General features: G+C 39.3%; 1 protein-coding gene and 1 pseudogene across 1 annotated transcript; one reads left to right on the top strand and one right to left on the bottom strand.

Moving 5' to 3' along the window:
- Positions 1–2,153: 2,153 nt before the first annotated feature.
- LOC115781363 (U3 small nucleolar RNA-associated protein 4 homolog) lies at positions 2,154–10,445 on the bottom strand (annotated as a pseudogene).
- A 56-nt stretch (positions 10,446–10,501) lies between these two features.
- On the top strand, positions 10,502–15,222 carry LOC115782340 (chromosome transmission fidelity protein 8 homolog). Its single transcript, XM_030732472.1, has 3 exons — positions 10,502–10,638; positions 12,864–12,987; positions 14,443–15,222. Exons 1-3 carry the CDS (start codon positions 10,619–10,621, stop codon positions 14,704–14,706), a joined length of 408 nt encoding a protein of 135 aa, XP_030588332.1. The 5' UTR covers positions 10,502–10,618; the 3' UTR covers positions 14,707–15,222.
- The last annotated feature ends 172 nt before the right edge of the window (positions 15,223–15,394 follow it).

The following is a 15,394-nucleotide window of genomic DNA, read 5'->3' as shown; positions in this document are numbered from 1 at the left end:
CTGGTCAGCCGTGATAGTAGGAGGGGCGGGGCCCTGAGCACGGCTTGGCAGGTCTGTCGCAGACAGACGTGGTGTCATTGGAGCTTCCGTAGTTGGTCACGCCAAGGCGATTCCCATAGTGAAACACCTCACTCTGTTATCAAAGAACCAGGGATTACGTTATGTAACCCAACGTTATGATTGTTAGCTCTATTGCTAACAAGTTCTTTATTTTAAATGACTTGTTTTGTAGTGAGAAGCTGGATTTTATGTTCATGCCTGATGTGGCAGCGTGAGAATCAAGTCTTTCACAACTTTGTCTTGGAGACTGTTCATTTTTTTGTGCACATCAAATTTCTGGCCTTTAAATAGACATTTATATGCCACGATCTCTGCCAGCTCTAAAGCTCTTTTTGAGTTGCTTATGACAAAAATTGAACAAGATCAGCCTTTGTACAGTATTTTAATACCACTATATCTTTTCTCACAGACTTTTTTTTCTTCTACTAATAAACTGGACAGGCCCTTCATTGTTGGGGACCTCCAACACTCTTGTTGATGATTCATCTGACAGTACTGCTAAGAATTTTGGACTCTTAACTTTGATCAACAAGCATCTGGGCCTACTCATTGTAGGACATACTTTGGACTTGGTCCTCAGTTATGGTGCATTTGCATAAACAAAGTTGCTTTCATCTTGCTCTTTAAAGTCCCCTTTTACGTCATAGTCTTTTTCTGAAGTTTGTATTAAGTGCAGGCGCTTTATTGATGACTCTGTTAAGTTTTATTCTCATTTTAATTTTTCAGCCACTTCTGATGATAATGTTGAGCTCCTTGTAAACTCTTAATAAACATTGCTTTGGTATTATGGATCAGGTTGCTCCTTACAAAATGAGTCATCTTCATTGCATTAAATGACTTAAACTAGCATAATAGATAAGCTGAAACTCTCATCATCCTCAGAGAGCTTACCTCCCTCTGTCCTGTTTGGGTCTCTCATGAGCATTGGTCCTTTATTGCTGTCTATTATTAACAGTTCACTGCAGGTTGTGTTCTGTCCTATTTAAGCTTGCTGAGGTAATTCCTTTACTTTAAAAATCTTGATGCCAGTTCTTCCAGCAATTACAAGCTGATTTCAAAATGACCATTTATTAGCAAATTATCAGAAAAAAGTTGTCAAAACTCCATTCATCTCTTTATTATGCACATTACAGATTTCTGACCCTTTTCAATCAGGTTTTCAAAAACAGCACTCCACTGAGTCTATAATAATGGCATTGTTCTGTACTCATTTCTTGATCTCAGCTGCCTTTGACACTGTTGATCATAATATTTTACTTAGTACGCTTATGGTTTTGGCTGGTATCTCTGGCTCAGTGTTAGACTGGTTTTCCTCCTATTTATCTGAAAGGACATTCTCTGTTAGGACGAGTGAGTTCTCCTCCTAGACCGCTTCTCTAACCTGTGGTGTTCCACAAGGTTCAATCCTGGGTCCACTGTCATTCTCCTTTTACATCCGTCCATTAATCTGTTTCTGGAGTCCTTGTTTTAAACTTCAACAAGACCAGATGCCATGATTATAGCTCCTCCTGATATGCATTCAAGAATCAGTCAGGTGATTGCTTCCTTTTGCTCACCTGTGAATACCAGTGTTTGTAACCTTGGTGTATTTGATTCCTCTCTGGGCTTTGATTCACATATAAAATCTGTCACATGTCTCCGTTTCTTTCGTTTAAAGAACATTTTTAACATTTCTTCAGAGCTAAGAACTAGTCCATTTAGCTCCTCTGAACTGGAGAATACCGTTCATGCATTTGTGTCATCGTGCCTACATTATTGTAATGTCCTTTTTACCAGCTTAGACAAATAATCTCTGTCACATCTCCAAGCAATACAAAATGCTCCAGCTAGACTCCTAACACATCTAGCAAGTGAGCACACATTACCCCTATTTTATTCTCTTTACACTGGCTCCCAGTTGGTTTTAGAATTCATTTTAAATTCTAACACTTATATACAGAGCACTAAATGGACAAGCCACAGACTAAAGCTCAACTACTTGTTAAACATTGCTTCTCGCTTTTAGTTCTCCCTCGAACAAGACTGAAGATTAGGAGGGGACAAAGCTTTTCAAGCAGTGGCGCCAACACTCTGGAACAGTTTACCACTTCAACTCAGTTTAGCTGACTCTGTGGAGTCAATTTTTAACACAGACTGTTACAGCAGACAAAGCTTCCTCAGAGAAACCTCAGATACACAGAAAATACCAACACAAACCTTCCGCTTCAGCTCGATCAGCTTCTCTGGTTTCCTCTTCACAGGTAGACAGTCGCCAGGTTTTCCTGTTAATATGCGGTGGAATTACTACAATTAGCACTATCAAATAAAATCAGCATCACAACTGTTATATCTGCACACAAAATTAACCTTCAAAGTACACTTTTAATTTGTGTTGCACACAAAGAAAAAACTGTTTTGGGCTGTGGTTTCCTCCCACAGTCCAAAGACATGCCGTTAATAGGGTTAGGTTAACTGTGAACTAACTAGGTGTGAATATAAGTGTGAACCCTGTCTCCGTGTTAACCCTGTGACAGGCTGGCAACCTGTGCAGGGTGTACCCTGCCTCTCGCCCTATGACAGCTGGGATAGGCTCCAGCCCACCCCTGCAACCCTTTTCTATGCAAGTGTGTGACGCTCACCATGTCCTTCACTTTCTCCAAGTTTCCAGAGCTCTAAGTGACCAGGGAACTGGAAGAGGAGGAGTCCAGCTTTCTTTGCACAACCAACTAGGCTCCTCTACATGAAGACAGAAAGAGGTCACAGCACATTGTAATATGAACATGAACTACAGCAGTTTTAGTAAATTATATGAAACAGTTTTAAAACGCTTTGGAATTATTTGTCAATTAGCTTAATCTGTCTGTATTTTATGGCTAACATGTTAGTTCAATTCAAATACCTCCTGTAGCTCTAATGACTTATCGGAGGTTTTCTTCTACTCATTGTGTACTCACATGTGGGAAAGCTATTTTGCGCAGTGCTGACTCCTGAGTGTTCCTTTCCACCTTATCCAGCAGTGGGCGCACCACCAACTGGGTATCCATACCTGAAGGAAAATGTCAAAACATCATCTTTTCATTTTCACCTTCACATCTGAGCTTCTCCAGCTCCTTCTCCAGATCAGATTATTCTCCAGACTAAAAACAGACCTGCAATAGAAACATATTTAGGAGGGCACATCTGAATGCAAAGCACTGCAACAGTAAACTCATGCAGCCCCCAGTTTTTCAACAAAAACACCGATAACACAACAGCAGCAGCTGTTTTATGTGCAATCTGTCCGCACAGGCGCAGCAAGTGCAAAGACCTCGAGCTCAGGTGGAGTGAAGGGAAACATGTTTCTAGCATCCAAAGCAGCAGTGCTTGTTCCTGTAACCACCATTAAAACCTTTACTGGGAAACAGCTGGAGGAGCCCTTCATCAACCACCTGATCAGCAAGTGTCAAAGTGACGAAAAGCGAACTTTGTAGCTGCTCCATCACCGCTGTTTGTTTCACACAGAGGAAAATGTGCAGTAAATCCACGGAAGTTAAAATATGCAGATGAACTGATAATAAGACAGAAGCATTTCTTATCTGATTACTCTATTAAATAATCAATAGAATACTCGATTACCAAAATAGTCGACAAAATTTCTTGCTGTTTAACAAGACTTGTGAAATGCTTTAAAATATGAAATTTTCATAGTTAGGCTAACTAGTCTATCCTCATCTGTAGAAAACTAATACAGCAGATTTAAGACTGACCTCCAGAAACCACTGCGGTGCCTGTGTGAATAAGTGCCCGCACATCATGCGAATGGTTTCTAAAGGTCCTTGTTCGGACCCACTCTTTCTCGTGCTGGTCCACAGTGGAGGAGATGAACTGGAACTGGATGACGGTGCCCTCGGATGTCCCAGCAATGACACTGCTCTCATCCTGTGAAGTATTTAGGATCATCAGTGATTCTGCAGGAGTGTGGACGCAAACCTGGCTTTTGTGTGGAGTTTGTGTATTATCTCACCTGTGAAACAGACAGAACCAGAACATCCCATCTGGTGACCAGGTAACTCCTGACCAGAGTTCCTGTGAGTCCATCCCAGATCTGGACCTTTCCTGCAGAATCACCGCTGATGATGGTGTGGTTGGACAGAAAACCAATGCTCCAAACCACCACTTCTTTATTCTTAGATGCTCCCACACCCCTCTCCACCAGTCTGTGTGTGGTGTGGCCTGTAGTCAGGAACCAAATGAAAACAGAAGCACCAGAATTGCATCATTAAAGAACAGAATAAACAGACTCTTTTGGGGTGTGTAGGTGTCGTGTGTTAACTGCGCAAAGCACAGCAGAGAGAAGATACCTGTCTCTGCATCAAAGACTGCAATCATGTCAGTCATTCCAGCAGCAATCTGCGCACCAGAGGGATGCCAGCCCAAAGATATGATGCGGCCTAGAAAGTCAGATACAACTGAAGTTATGATTCTGGTAACCAGTGATTATTAACACAAAATACGTGGGATAAAATCATTACTGAAGAAAAACAAACAAAAAAAAGGATGAACACAATGGGTCAGCAACTGCTACATCAAAACTGTGTGGAAACTCAATGTGCTAAACACGGAACAAACACAAAAACCTGTGTACGTTTACAATACCTTAAGGGAGTGAAAACAGCAAAATATGATAAAGAAAAGCAAAACAAAAAACTATTGAATGTAGTCTTGTGTGAATAAAAAGATTTGTTTTCAAATGTATGCACAGTTGTATTTTTAAGCTCAGGTTAGCAGCTAACTTATTCCAAAGAACAGAACCACAAAAACTGAAAGCACCTTCAGCACACTTCGATTTAATTGGAGGAACATTTACAAGATCTGCAGCTGATGACCTGAGGGTTGTAGACACTGAGCAAGTCAGAGATGTATTGGGGGGCCAAACCATTGAGAGGTTTGTGAACTAATTAAAGTATTTTAAAAGGTAATTCTATGTTGCACTGGGAGCCAATGGAGTGATCTCAGTAGTGGGATAATAAAATAAAAGTCCTACTAGTCGTCCTACTAATGATTTGGATAATCAAATAACCTGCTTCATACATGCACCAATTTCAGTTTCAGATAGGAATTTTCTAACCTTAGATATATTTTTAAGTGGCAGAAAGCAGTTCTGGTAACATTGGTTTGATCATCAAAACTGAGATGACTGCTCAGAATGATGCCAAGATTCCAAATATTTCTGTCATGCCCCCTGGGTGCCTCTTGCATGAGGTGTTCTGGGAATGTCCAACTGGGAGAAGGCAACAGGGTAAACCCAGAACACACTGGAGAGATTATATCTCTTAGCTGGCCTGGGAATGCCCTGGTGTTCCCCTCAATAAGCTGGAGGAGGTGGCTGGGTTTCTCTGCTTAGGCTGCTCCCATGACCCGGCCCCAGATAAGAGGAAGGAAATGGATGGATGGAGCAACAGATAAATATTTTTTGATTTCCAATTCACGAGGACAGTTTTCTTAACGTTACATCAAGCCAATACCATTTAAGTTCAGTTGAAAACTCTTCAACACAACACATAGATGCTTTGGACATAAAGTTTCTCTAGGTAATTTTCTAAAGTTTTTAGCCATTTTAAAAGCAGGAATTTATAGTTAGGCCCTCTTTAAAGTAAAAGAATCTGTGAACAGGTTTGTCCTCTTACCTTTCTGTCTGTTGAGGTTTCTTTGAAACTGAATCCTCTCCTCCAGTATTGCAAATATCTTCACGGTCCCATCCCTCACACCAACCTGACACAGAAAACATTTCTTGAAATCACAGAGTCTCAATGAGACTTACTGATGATTCCTGACTCAGGAAAGACTCACTGCCAGCTGTGTCCCCTGGCTGTTTGCTAGTGAGGTCCATATTGGTCCTCCATATGCCTCTACAGCATACCGGGGCCTCAGGTTCTCCAGGTGATACTCTGTGATTCTCTCCATTCAAACCAGCACTGAACAGTCGTTGGCCCACCCAACACAGAGCCTCAACAGTTCTGCCGGTCCTGTCCTGGGATCACCTGAGAAAATCAAAATGAATGTGGAAGTTGGTTCCTTCAAGTCTACTTTTGCAACACTCCATTTAGTGATTTAGTGGTTTTGTAAAACGTGGAAATTAAAACCATCTCAGCCTTGGTACCTGGCATACCTTTTACTCACATTGCCGATATAAGATGACGTAGCAGCAGTACGCTGCCTGGTTGAGTCTCTGTTTCAACTTCTGTTGAAAGTGCATACATAAAACTATGTACCAGTTTTTAACCCTCTGAAGTCAACGGACGTGCTTCCAAATGACATTGATGATTTAAGATGATGCAGCAGCAGGACACTGCCTTGCTGAGTCTCCATTTCAACATGAGTTCAAAGTGCAGACTTGACACTACGCACCAGTTCTAAAATTGTTTTGATAGGCCAAGTAAAACCAGAGTTATGAACAGTAACTTAGGCCATGCTTTTTCTGTACATCATCCTCATGTTTGGTGTGTGTGTTTGTGCAGGAAAAAAATGGCAGAACAGGCTCTTCCCTAGCAGGATGTGTTGCAAATAAAAAACAAAACAAAAAAAAAAACTCCAAAAAAAATTCATGACATCCCCTTTCCTATTGGTGGAAAAATTACCACATCAACCAATCAGAAATTATACGGCAACATGTCACACTTGGTTGCTGAGGAACAAGTGGTTAAAGACAGACCACATCACGGGCAAGTTTTGCCCTTCTATCTGTGGTGGACAGGAACTGTTTTCTGGAGTGGCACAAATAATTTGTGTGACATTCTTATTGTGACACCTGATTGTTCTGTAAATAGTTGTTTGTATTGTTATTCATATTTTAAGTTGTAAAAATAGTTATTAAACATGTTTAATAACATGTAAAAAATATATATAACTTTTTTTCTACTCCGATTTTATGTTTTTTGTTATTTTAGGTCCCATGTGTTAATACAGAATGTCAAAATGAAAAAATAACTGTAAAGTCCACACACGAGGTTGTGCTTAAAGAAACGGTACCAACCAAGGTAAAATCAAAAGTAGTCAAAAATGGCCAATTATGCCATAGATCCCCAGAGTGTTTAACTGCGTTTATAGGCCAAGTCGAAACCTGCCCATTATACTCTAGACTCCAGAGGGCTAACTGGCCAATAAGAACCTGGAGGTGTTCATGATCTGCTGACTGGCAAAATTTGCTTCTTATAAGAAGTTAGCAATTACTCACATTTGCACATATCAGCGGATGCTTGAAAATACACCAGCTCTGAAACACTTGCTGGTTTCAGAGCGTCTTGGTGAGTCAGGGACACTGACATATGTACTATGGGCAAGTAGGGTAGGGTTCCCAACAATTAATTTTACAACCATAATCCAGCCATTTCCAAAACTATTTTGGACCATGCAGCTGGACCTCCTCTGAGTGGTTACCTTTCTTGGAAGTATTGTCAGTGAAGTTGAAGATCTCTACTGTGCCATCAGATCGGGGCCACAGCCAGTCTCTCGGTGCAGCTGTTGAACGCCATAGCCCGGATAGCGCTGGGCATGTAGTCAAAGAAGCGGACCCGGTGCACTTTAAACTCACCCATTGTTGACTAGAAAATAAAAATATAAGCAGTTTTAAAACTGATTTTACGTTCACACAGAAACTCAAGACATTGAAAACCACAAGTTAGTGGTGTGGTTATACAAGTCACAACCACAGTGCACATATGCCGGTAACCTTCATTTTCAAAAAGTAGCATTTTTGCCATTTAAACAGAAACAGAGACCGGAGCATTTCGAAAATGTTCCACTCTGGAGCCCGTTTTCAACAAGTATCAATTTTAGGGACTTACAACACCGTTCTCGTGTAAATGGGCGGCCGAAACGCATCCAAACTTTACCATTTTCACCTGAAACCTTCTTGTGTAAACTGGGCCTCAGTAGGGTTAGGTTAATTGGGGATTCTGAATTGCCCATAGGTGAGAAAGTGTCTGCGAATGGTTGTCTGTCTCTATGTCTAAGGCCTGCGACAGATTGGCGATCTGTTCAAGGTGTCCAAAAAGCACCGGGAGGCTCGGTTGAATGCCCAGACCGACAGTTTGCAGCGGTAGTTTTGCAACAAGAGAGCCGTCTGAAATGTGCAGACAGCATACATTTTTTTATATTTAACAATTATAACCTTCATCCATTAAAAACATTGTACAGGGGACTTATGCATTATGGTCATTCCATGTGAACTCAACCAAAAACCAAAAAGCCAAATAATGTGTGTGTTTGGGGAAGATTAGCTCTGCAGAAAGCATAAAATTGGAATTAAGGGACTCAGAAAAGGGTTCCGGGTGAAAAGGGTTCCCCAAACACACACACACCCGTCCTGAAATAATAGGAATATAGCATTAAGTGTTCTCTGAGAGAGATCCTGGCATCTTGGGAGAACTTTGAAATCTGAATTTTGTATTTTTGCCTGAAAAATATTGGTTTTTAAGAGGTTAATAACTCGAGAGAGAAGATACAACATTTATGATGCCAGATTCTGAAAGTGTGGGCCAGTATTACACAGGACACCAATTTTCAGGCTAAGCAGATAATTCATGTGGAAGATATTGTCTGTTGAAATATTAGAAAATTGAAAATCATGATTCACAAGGTCAAATATAGGGCACGGCACCCAATGTTTGGAGGGCCCTATCTCAGAAACCCTTTGGAGCTGATGGCCTATAATTTTGCATGTGTTCATTATACACATAGAGGTACTTTCAAAATAATTTTCACTCAAATCTGAGATGGTGACCTGAGTTGATAGTAAACTGGCATTAGCTACCTTTATCTTGCCTCTATCTCATCCATTGTTGTGTTTGGAGTCACATACAAGGCCTCTGCTTGACTTGGCCCCAGACAAGTCAAGCAGAGAGGTTACAAGGACTCTGCTGATATAGTTTCATAAAAATACACACTGGATTCACATTTATTATATTTAGCAAAATATCACAGTTTTTATGCTGGACGTATCAATTATTTTGTTGTAATTATCCACCGAAAAGAAGAGTTTTCTTATCTAAAAAATGACTATGAGACAAAAGATCTATTGGTTACTCCTCTAACTACAAATGCACAGCCTTCACAGATCACCAAAATCTGAAACTGAACACAGACATTCAGCAGTTTTTACTGTTTGAGTAATCAATGTAATCATGTTCCAATATTTTTTCCTCACAAGAAAAAGTGGGTTCAGACAAAAGGCACTATCTTCTGAACTGTTTATCAGATAAATCCCTGGAAATTAAAGCTGAGATGTTGATTTTTTAAATTGTTTTGCCTCATTGATTTTTTTTTTAATATTAAACCCAAGTGTTTTCTGTCTACAGCAAAAATAAAGGGACTGGCCTCACTGTTCCAATAATTTGGGAGGGGAGTGTATAACCACACATGCAGTGATATTTTAGAGCACTTGCAGTTGATCAGTGTCTTAAAAAAAAGCTGCAGAGCAAGTGTAGCGGACCTTATTGTAACTTACACAGTTTCTCATTCTTTTTCTTTCCCGTTTAACTGCTGTTTACAGAAGCATTTAATGGCCTGTATGTGCTCAACGTTTCAAAGACTCCACGACTAATCACGACAGTGACTCTCGATACAAAATGACAATGAATACCTTTTTAGTTGTCATCTTAAGGTCGTGCTTGTGGCTCGCCATGTGGGGAGTGCATTTTGCAGGCTACTTTAGTTGCCAGTTGACCAACGGTTAGAATCCTGTTTTTGGCTACTTTATTACTTTTATTTATTTATTTAAAATATCTTACTGACGATTTATATTGTCAAAATTTATTCTTAATGAAATTCGCAACACGCGTCTTCTAAAACTTCGATTTTCACTTCTAGAATTTTCATAAATGTAACGAATCTGCGACTGGAAACATCTGGATTTTATTATGACGAATTGAAAAGTTGACAACCAGTTAACGTGAAAACTAGTTAAAATGTAACACCGGTCTGCCATCTTTATTTTGTTTCAGGTACATAATGGGTAAACGAGATTAAAATATTTCTTATCATTTACAGCACTGAATATTTTTAACAACCAGATATCAGAAAAATCAGGATTAGAGAAATGTATTCGGAATACCGGTCAGAATTTTAAGGAAGTCCCGTTTTCATTAAAGATCTTTACTTTACAAACATTTACTTGAAAACCAACTGTTCGCTGATGCCTGAATGTGTGCTACGAAGCACGAACTGCGGATCCCCATCCGTTAGCAAACTAAAACACCTTACAGTTCATCACAAAACGCTCTGTGTAATCCACTTGCATTAATGATCACTATAAAACATAATTTACCCGCTGTTCTTCTTCGTTGTCACCAAGATATCTTCCACACCAACACAAACACACTTTACAGCACCAGGACCCACGTTGATGACCTTTACACCGGTAGTAAATAGCGAAGATAACTGGAAATACGTCATCACGCTGAGAACACGCAAAGCGGGCGGGAACTACCGCCGGAATACAAACGGAGTAATACAACCGTGCGGGTTCGTGGTCATACCTGCTGCATCGATAGCAAATTAATTAGTGTTTTTGTTAATCCACATCTCCGTTATTGACGGGAGGATGGTTCAAATAGTTGTAAGGTAAGAGTGATTTTATTTTTCCATTACTTGGTAGTAAACTTGTATTCATTGCGGAAATACTGAAGGCAGGTTCATGTCAATCACTGAAATGTCTCTGTAGCGCCTTTTAAAAGAACTGTAAGCGAAGACGTCAGGATTAAGACAGCTCATAAACTGAAAACACAAAGCAGTTTGTTTTGGTGAAATAGGTTTTCGAAAAAATGAGGGGAATCAATTTTCAAATCTAACGTTTATTTAATATATCTGAGTCAATACCATCAGAAGTAAATGGTAGCTTACGGTATTAAATTGTATCTTGTATATCATCTTTTACCCCTGTTGGCAGTGTACATGTTAAAGTTAACTGTGCGAATGGAGTTTACATTTTAACCTGCAGTATTTAACTACTTTGGATTAAAAAAAAAAGAGAAAAACTTACAAGATGTAATGACAATGTTTACTAGAAGGTGATGACATTTTACCATAAACTTTTTTGCATAGCTGTCCACCCCAACTAGCAGTACCATTTTTCAGTACAATCTTGAAAGGATGCTGTATTGCTCTTGAAAGACAACTTGCAATCTAATATTTCATATATTAATAAAAACAAACTGCTGGGGTTGCAGTGATTCATTGAGTAACTCAAATAACTCAATTACAAAACAAGAGCACTGCATAGCGGGGCAATAAATGCCCATTGCACTGTATTAACCCTGTTCATTGTAACAAGAAAAACAAAGATTTAATAATTATGTGACCTTGACCTCCTGGAGTTGATCTCTGCTTAAAGTAGTTTCATCAAAATCCTTCAAACCATTTCTTAGATATGAAGTGGTCATGGAAAAAGAAAACTATGACCTTGACCTCCAGAAGTTGATCACTGTACATCATCTTGATATGGTGAACTATTAAAGTGCAAGTGTATTTTCTCCAGGTACTCTGGTTTCTTCCCACAGTTCAAAGACATGCAGTTACTGGGGTTAGGTTAATTGGTGATTCTTTGCCCATAGGTGTGAATGTGAGTGTGGATGTTGTCTGTCTCTCTGCGTTGGCCCTGCGACAGGCTGGCAGCCTGTACAGGGTGTACCCTGCCTCTCGCCCTGTGACAGCTTGGATGGTCTTGCCTGCTTATCCACAGGATCCATTTTAAATTGTAATTTAAATGGAACTATTATTGTGATCACCGTTGTCAGATTGTCTGGTCCTGAATACTTCCCAAGCGGCCAATCATGCATCACCCTACAAAACATGCTACTTCACCGGAGCACATGGCCAAATCTTTAACCCCCCTCTAGGGATGTATGCTCGCATACTCATTCAGCATGATTGGCTGATTGCTGGGGGGGGGGTGTTACTGTTCATAAAGGTTGCTGCAAGGTGCGCTGTATACAGTAATGTACGAGTGCAATTTTCTAATATCCAGGACTGTTAATTTTTAAAAATATAAAAATAAAAGATTTATTTTCTCCCCAGGCCAGTAAGAATATACAAGGGTCAGTAAAACTCTGAGCTACTGACCTGGGACTGTTGGGTTGGACAGTGAATAGTTATTAATATTTACACCATTACATCTGTTTTCTGCAGCAGAAATGTTGCATCAAATCACAGGACAAACCTCAGTTCTGCAAACAGTGCTCGCTTTTCTTCATTGCAGCCACCACATGCTCCTTTTAAAGGCTTAAAACCACACATTTCTTCCTTAGCACACTTAAATATGCAGACACACAAACACATACACTTGAACTCACACCAAATCTACCTCATCCAGGAGATACAATACTGTCAGAGCTCAACTGATGCAAGAAAGCCTTCCAAGAGGACAGAGTAAAGGTTATTTTATTATATTACTTAGTTTAGGTTGTATGTATTTGGCAATACTGTGCTTGTGATTATTTATTTTTGCATTTAAGAAAATGTTTTCTTTAAAAAATATGATTTATTATGGCACGTAGATACAATGAAAATCTTTAGTTTTTTTGACAGATGTTGTATGTAAGGAAGCCAATGAGAAGTTCATTTTAAAAGACCATTCTCTTTTGAATATTTATTATTGCTCATTAATAAAACAAAGGTATTTATTAGATTACTCAATTGATCAATGGAATAAACAATAGAATACTTTATTACTAAAATAATTCCTAACTGCAGCCCTACTAAGTGCATCATTTGTGCTCTTTTGAACAAAGCAGGCTAAGTATGATCAGTACCCTGCTTTATTGGATGTTTATGTGTATCTGCTACTGCAGAGGCAGCGTGGATGGCAGCAGTCCTCCAGAGTGGCTGGTGGTGGAGTTACAGGGGGAGATGGTGTCCAGACACAACTCTGGTCTGGCAGGAAATGTGATGGGAGACCTGCTGTACACCAAAGAGGTACATGACACACTGAAAACCCCAGAAAGAGATCATTTGTATGTTTGATAAAAATTCAGCCTAAACTCTTTACCATTCCCTTAATTTGTATACTAAATAAAGGACAAAAATAATGGTAGTGGTGTTCTTAAATAAAGCAACATTTATGTGAACAGCATAACCTCACATAGAAGCAATTCAAAGTACTTTAGGTAGTAATAAAGCAAGTTTATTTATAAAACAGGGCAATATTGGTACAAAATGCAGATCAACACTAAAATCTCTGTCACCTCATTTGGATGAACTCTGGGAATTTGGAGGCAGACCAGGAACCAGAATCAGACTCATATTCAGTGGCTAGATAAGTTAATCCCCAGACTAAAAGCAAAACTTTAATACCAGTCTCATAATAGTGGCAAACACAAGTAAGGTAATTTTGGAAAATGCAAACCAAAAACACAACAACAAAAAAAAGCAAAATGATTTTCCCAATGTTCTCCTTAATATGATTTTTTTTAAAAATGTCATTGTGTTTTCTGAAGTTTTTGTTTTCATTTTGTTTTGACTTGAAATTGCACCATCTGAATGCAAGTTTCAGATAATCCAAAGATTAATTAAAGCCAGCCTTTAAAAAATCAAATAGTTTACAGCCTTCCAAAATGAACTAAAGCTATCAACAGAATGTTGCAATGATGTTATGTCCAAAACATCTGTGTAATGGAATTAAATGAATCAATCACATCTGTGCAAACATAGATAGTAAGAGAAAATGAGATGCGGGCAAGTTTATTTCCCATTCCCAGCATGAAGACAAGGTCATAGCAGCCAGAGAGCACTGAATCATGGTTAACCTATTTATTTATGGCAACTGAGGTTTTATATTTAACAGTAACAGGCTAATAAGATTTGTCAGCTTAACAAATCTATTAAAGGTTGTAGCACTTAACGATTAAAAAAAATCCATGGTACTTGGGCTCAGCGGGGTCAACTTATAAATAAAATAAAATAAAAGGCATTTACTGTCTATGATTAGAACTTCTTAACTGGTGGATCTCAAACTGCTTATCCAGCTTCTGTGAAAGTCACAGGGATGAAGTTTTTTCATAGCATGAGGGGAAAACATCACAGCCCTTGGTTTTTCTCTAGTACTCTATACACACACTCTTTATGTGAATTCAGTATTCAGTATACTCAGTATATTCAGTATTGATGTTGTAGGGTCTAGAAATATTGGATATTTTCTTACACTTGTCTCAGTTGGCCTATTGCTGCAGCTGCACAGGACTGCCATCAAGTTGGTACTAAAGTATCTGTTCTTATGATATCCCGTGGTGCCAATAAATAAGCAACTTGGTAGATCCAAAAAAAAAAAAAAGTTAGGACTTCCGTTGCTCTTGTAAATGGTCATCTGTATAAGCTAGAGGAAAGCTTGGAGATACAGTGCCACTTTATTAGCTTTTTTCTTCCATCCACCAGGGGGTGCCAGTGCTGATTGTGGGACATCACATTCTCTACGGGAAGCAAGTCAAACTGGAGAAACCCTTTGCTGTTCTCACCAAGCAATCGGGCCATTCACAGGACAGTCCCAACAGTACAGATGTTGTTATAGAGGAAGCAATGGATACTGATCAACAAGGCTCTGCTTCCACCTTTTACTCTGTGTCTGCACTCATCAAATGGAAACTGATTTTTAAGATACGGCCCAAACCTATCATCACAAATGTACCCAAGAAGGTGTAGCAGGACTGCTACTCGAAGAAATGTTTAGATTGTCAGACTTTGTGATCCTGTTGTTGAAGGCAGTTTTTAGTAACCAAAATCAGACATCAATGGGTGTGCCTCACTACCTGGGTTTCTATCCAGGTGTTTTAGCCAAAATTCAAAATAAAAGTCTGTGGAAGAAAATTTCATTTAATCACATGCTGTAGGCAGAGTGGCAGAGCAGATGGACACATAAAGCATGTCCAGAGGCACTCTTTACAGTTCAGTTAACTCCTCATAAATAATAACTGATGATGTTTGCAACATCAGTTATGTGCAGTCATGAATCTACATTATAAATAAATACTGTTGATTTTCTTTATCGTTTAAATCCAGTTGTCCACTTTAGAGGGAAGGGTCACCTCAAATTTGTTCTACAGTGTGACTATTTATGTGCCAATGAAACATTTCTACCCCCAGAAATTTGGACAGTCTGTCAGTGAATGATGCAGAGCATCAGTTTGTCTCAGATTTAATTTAATAAATGAATCATTGTTTCCATCCTATGTCTGGTGAAGAACAGTGTTTTTAATTAGACAGAAACAATATGTTTGCAAGAACATGAAGATGTTATCAGTGGACTGGTACTTATACAGTGCTTTTCTACTCAAGCTGAGCGCTCAAAGGGCTTCATACTACTCATTCACTCAGGTGTCCAGCACTTTTT

Source organism: Archocentrus centrarchus, chromosome 6, assembly GCF_007364275.1.
Source record: "Archocentrus centrarchus isolate MPI-CPG fArcCen1 chromosome 6, fArcCen1, whole genome shotgun sequence".
NCBI lineage: Eukaryota > Metazoa > Chordata > Actinopteri > Cichliformes > Cichlidae > Archocentrus > Archocentrus centrarchus.
The sequence above is the reverse complement of the archived record's forward strand: the minus strand, read 5'-3'. Positions and strand labels throughout refer to the sequence as shown.

Excerpts from the sequence above, each read along its gene's own strand:
- LOC115782340 (XM_030732472.1), top strand. The coding sequence starts at position 10,619 with ATGGTTCAAATAGTTGTAAG. Across the intron at positions 10,639-12,863 it reads ATGGTTCAAATAGTTGTAAG|AGGCAGCGTGGATGGCAGCA; the intron begins GTAAGAGTGATT and ends CTGCTACTGCAG. Across the intron at positions 12,988-14,442 it reads ACCTGCTGTACACCAAAGAG|GGGGTGCCAGTGCTGATTGT; the intron begins GTACATGACACA and ends TCCATCCACCAG.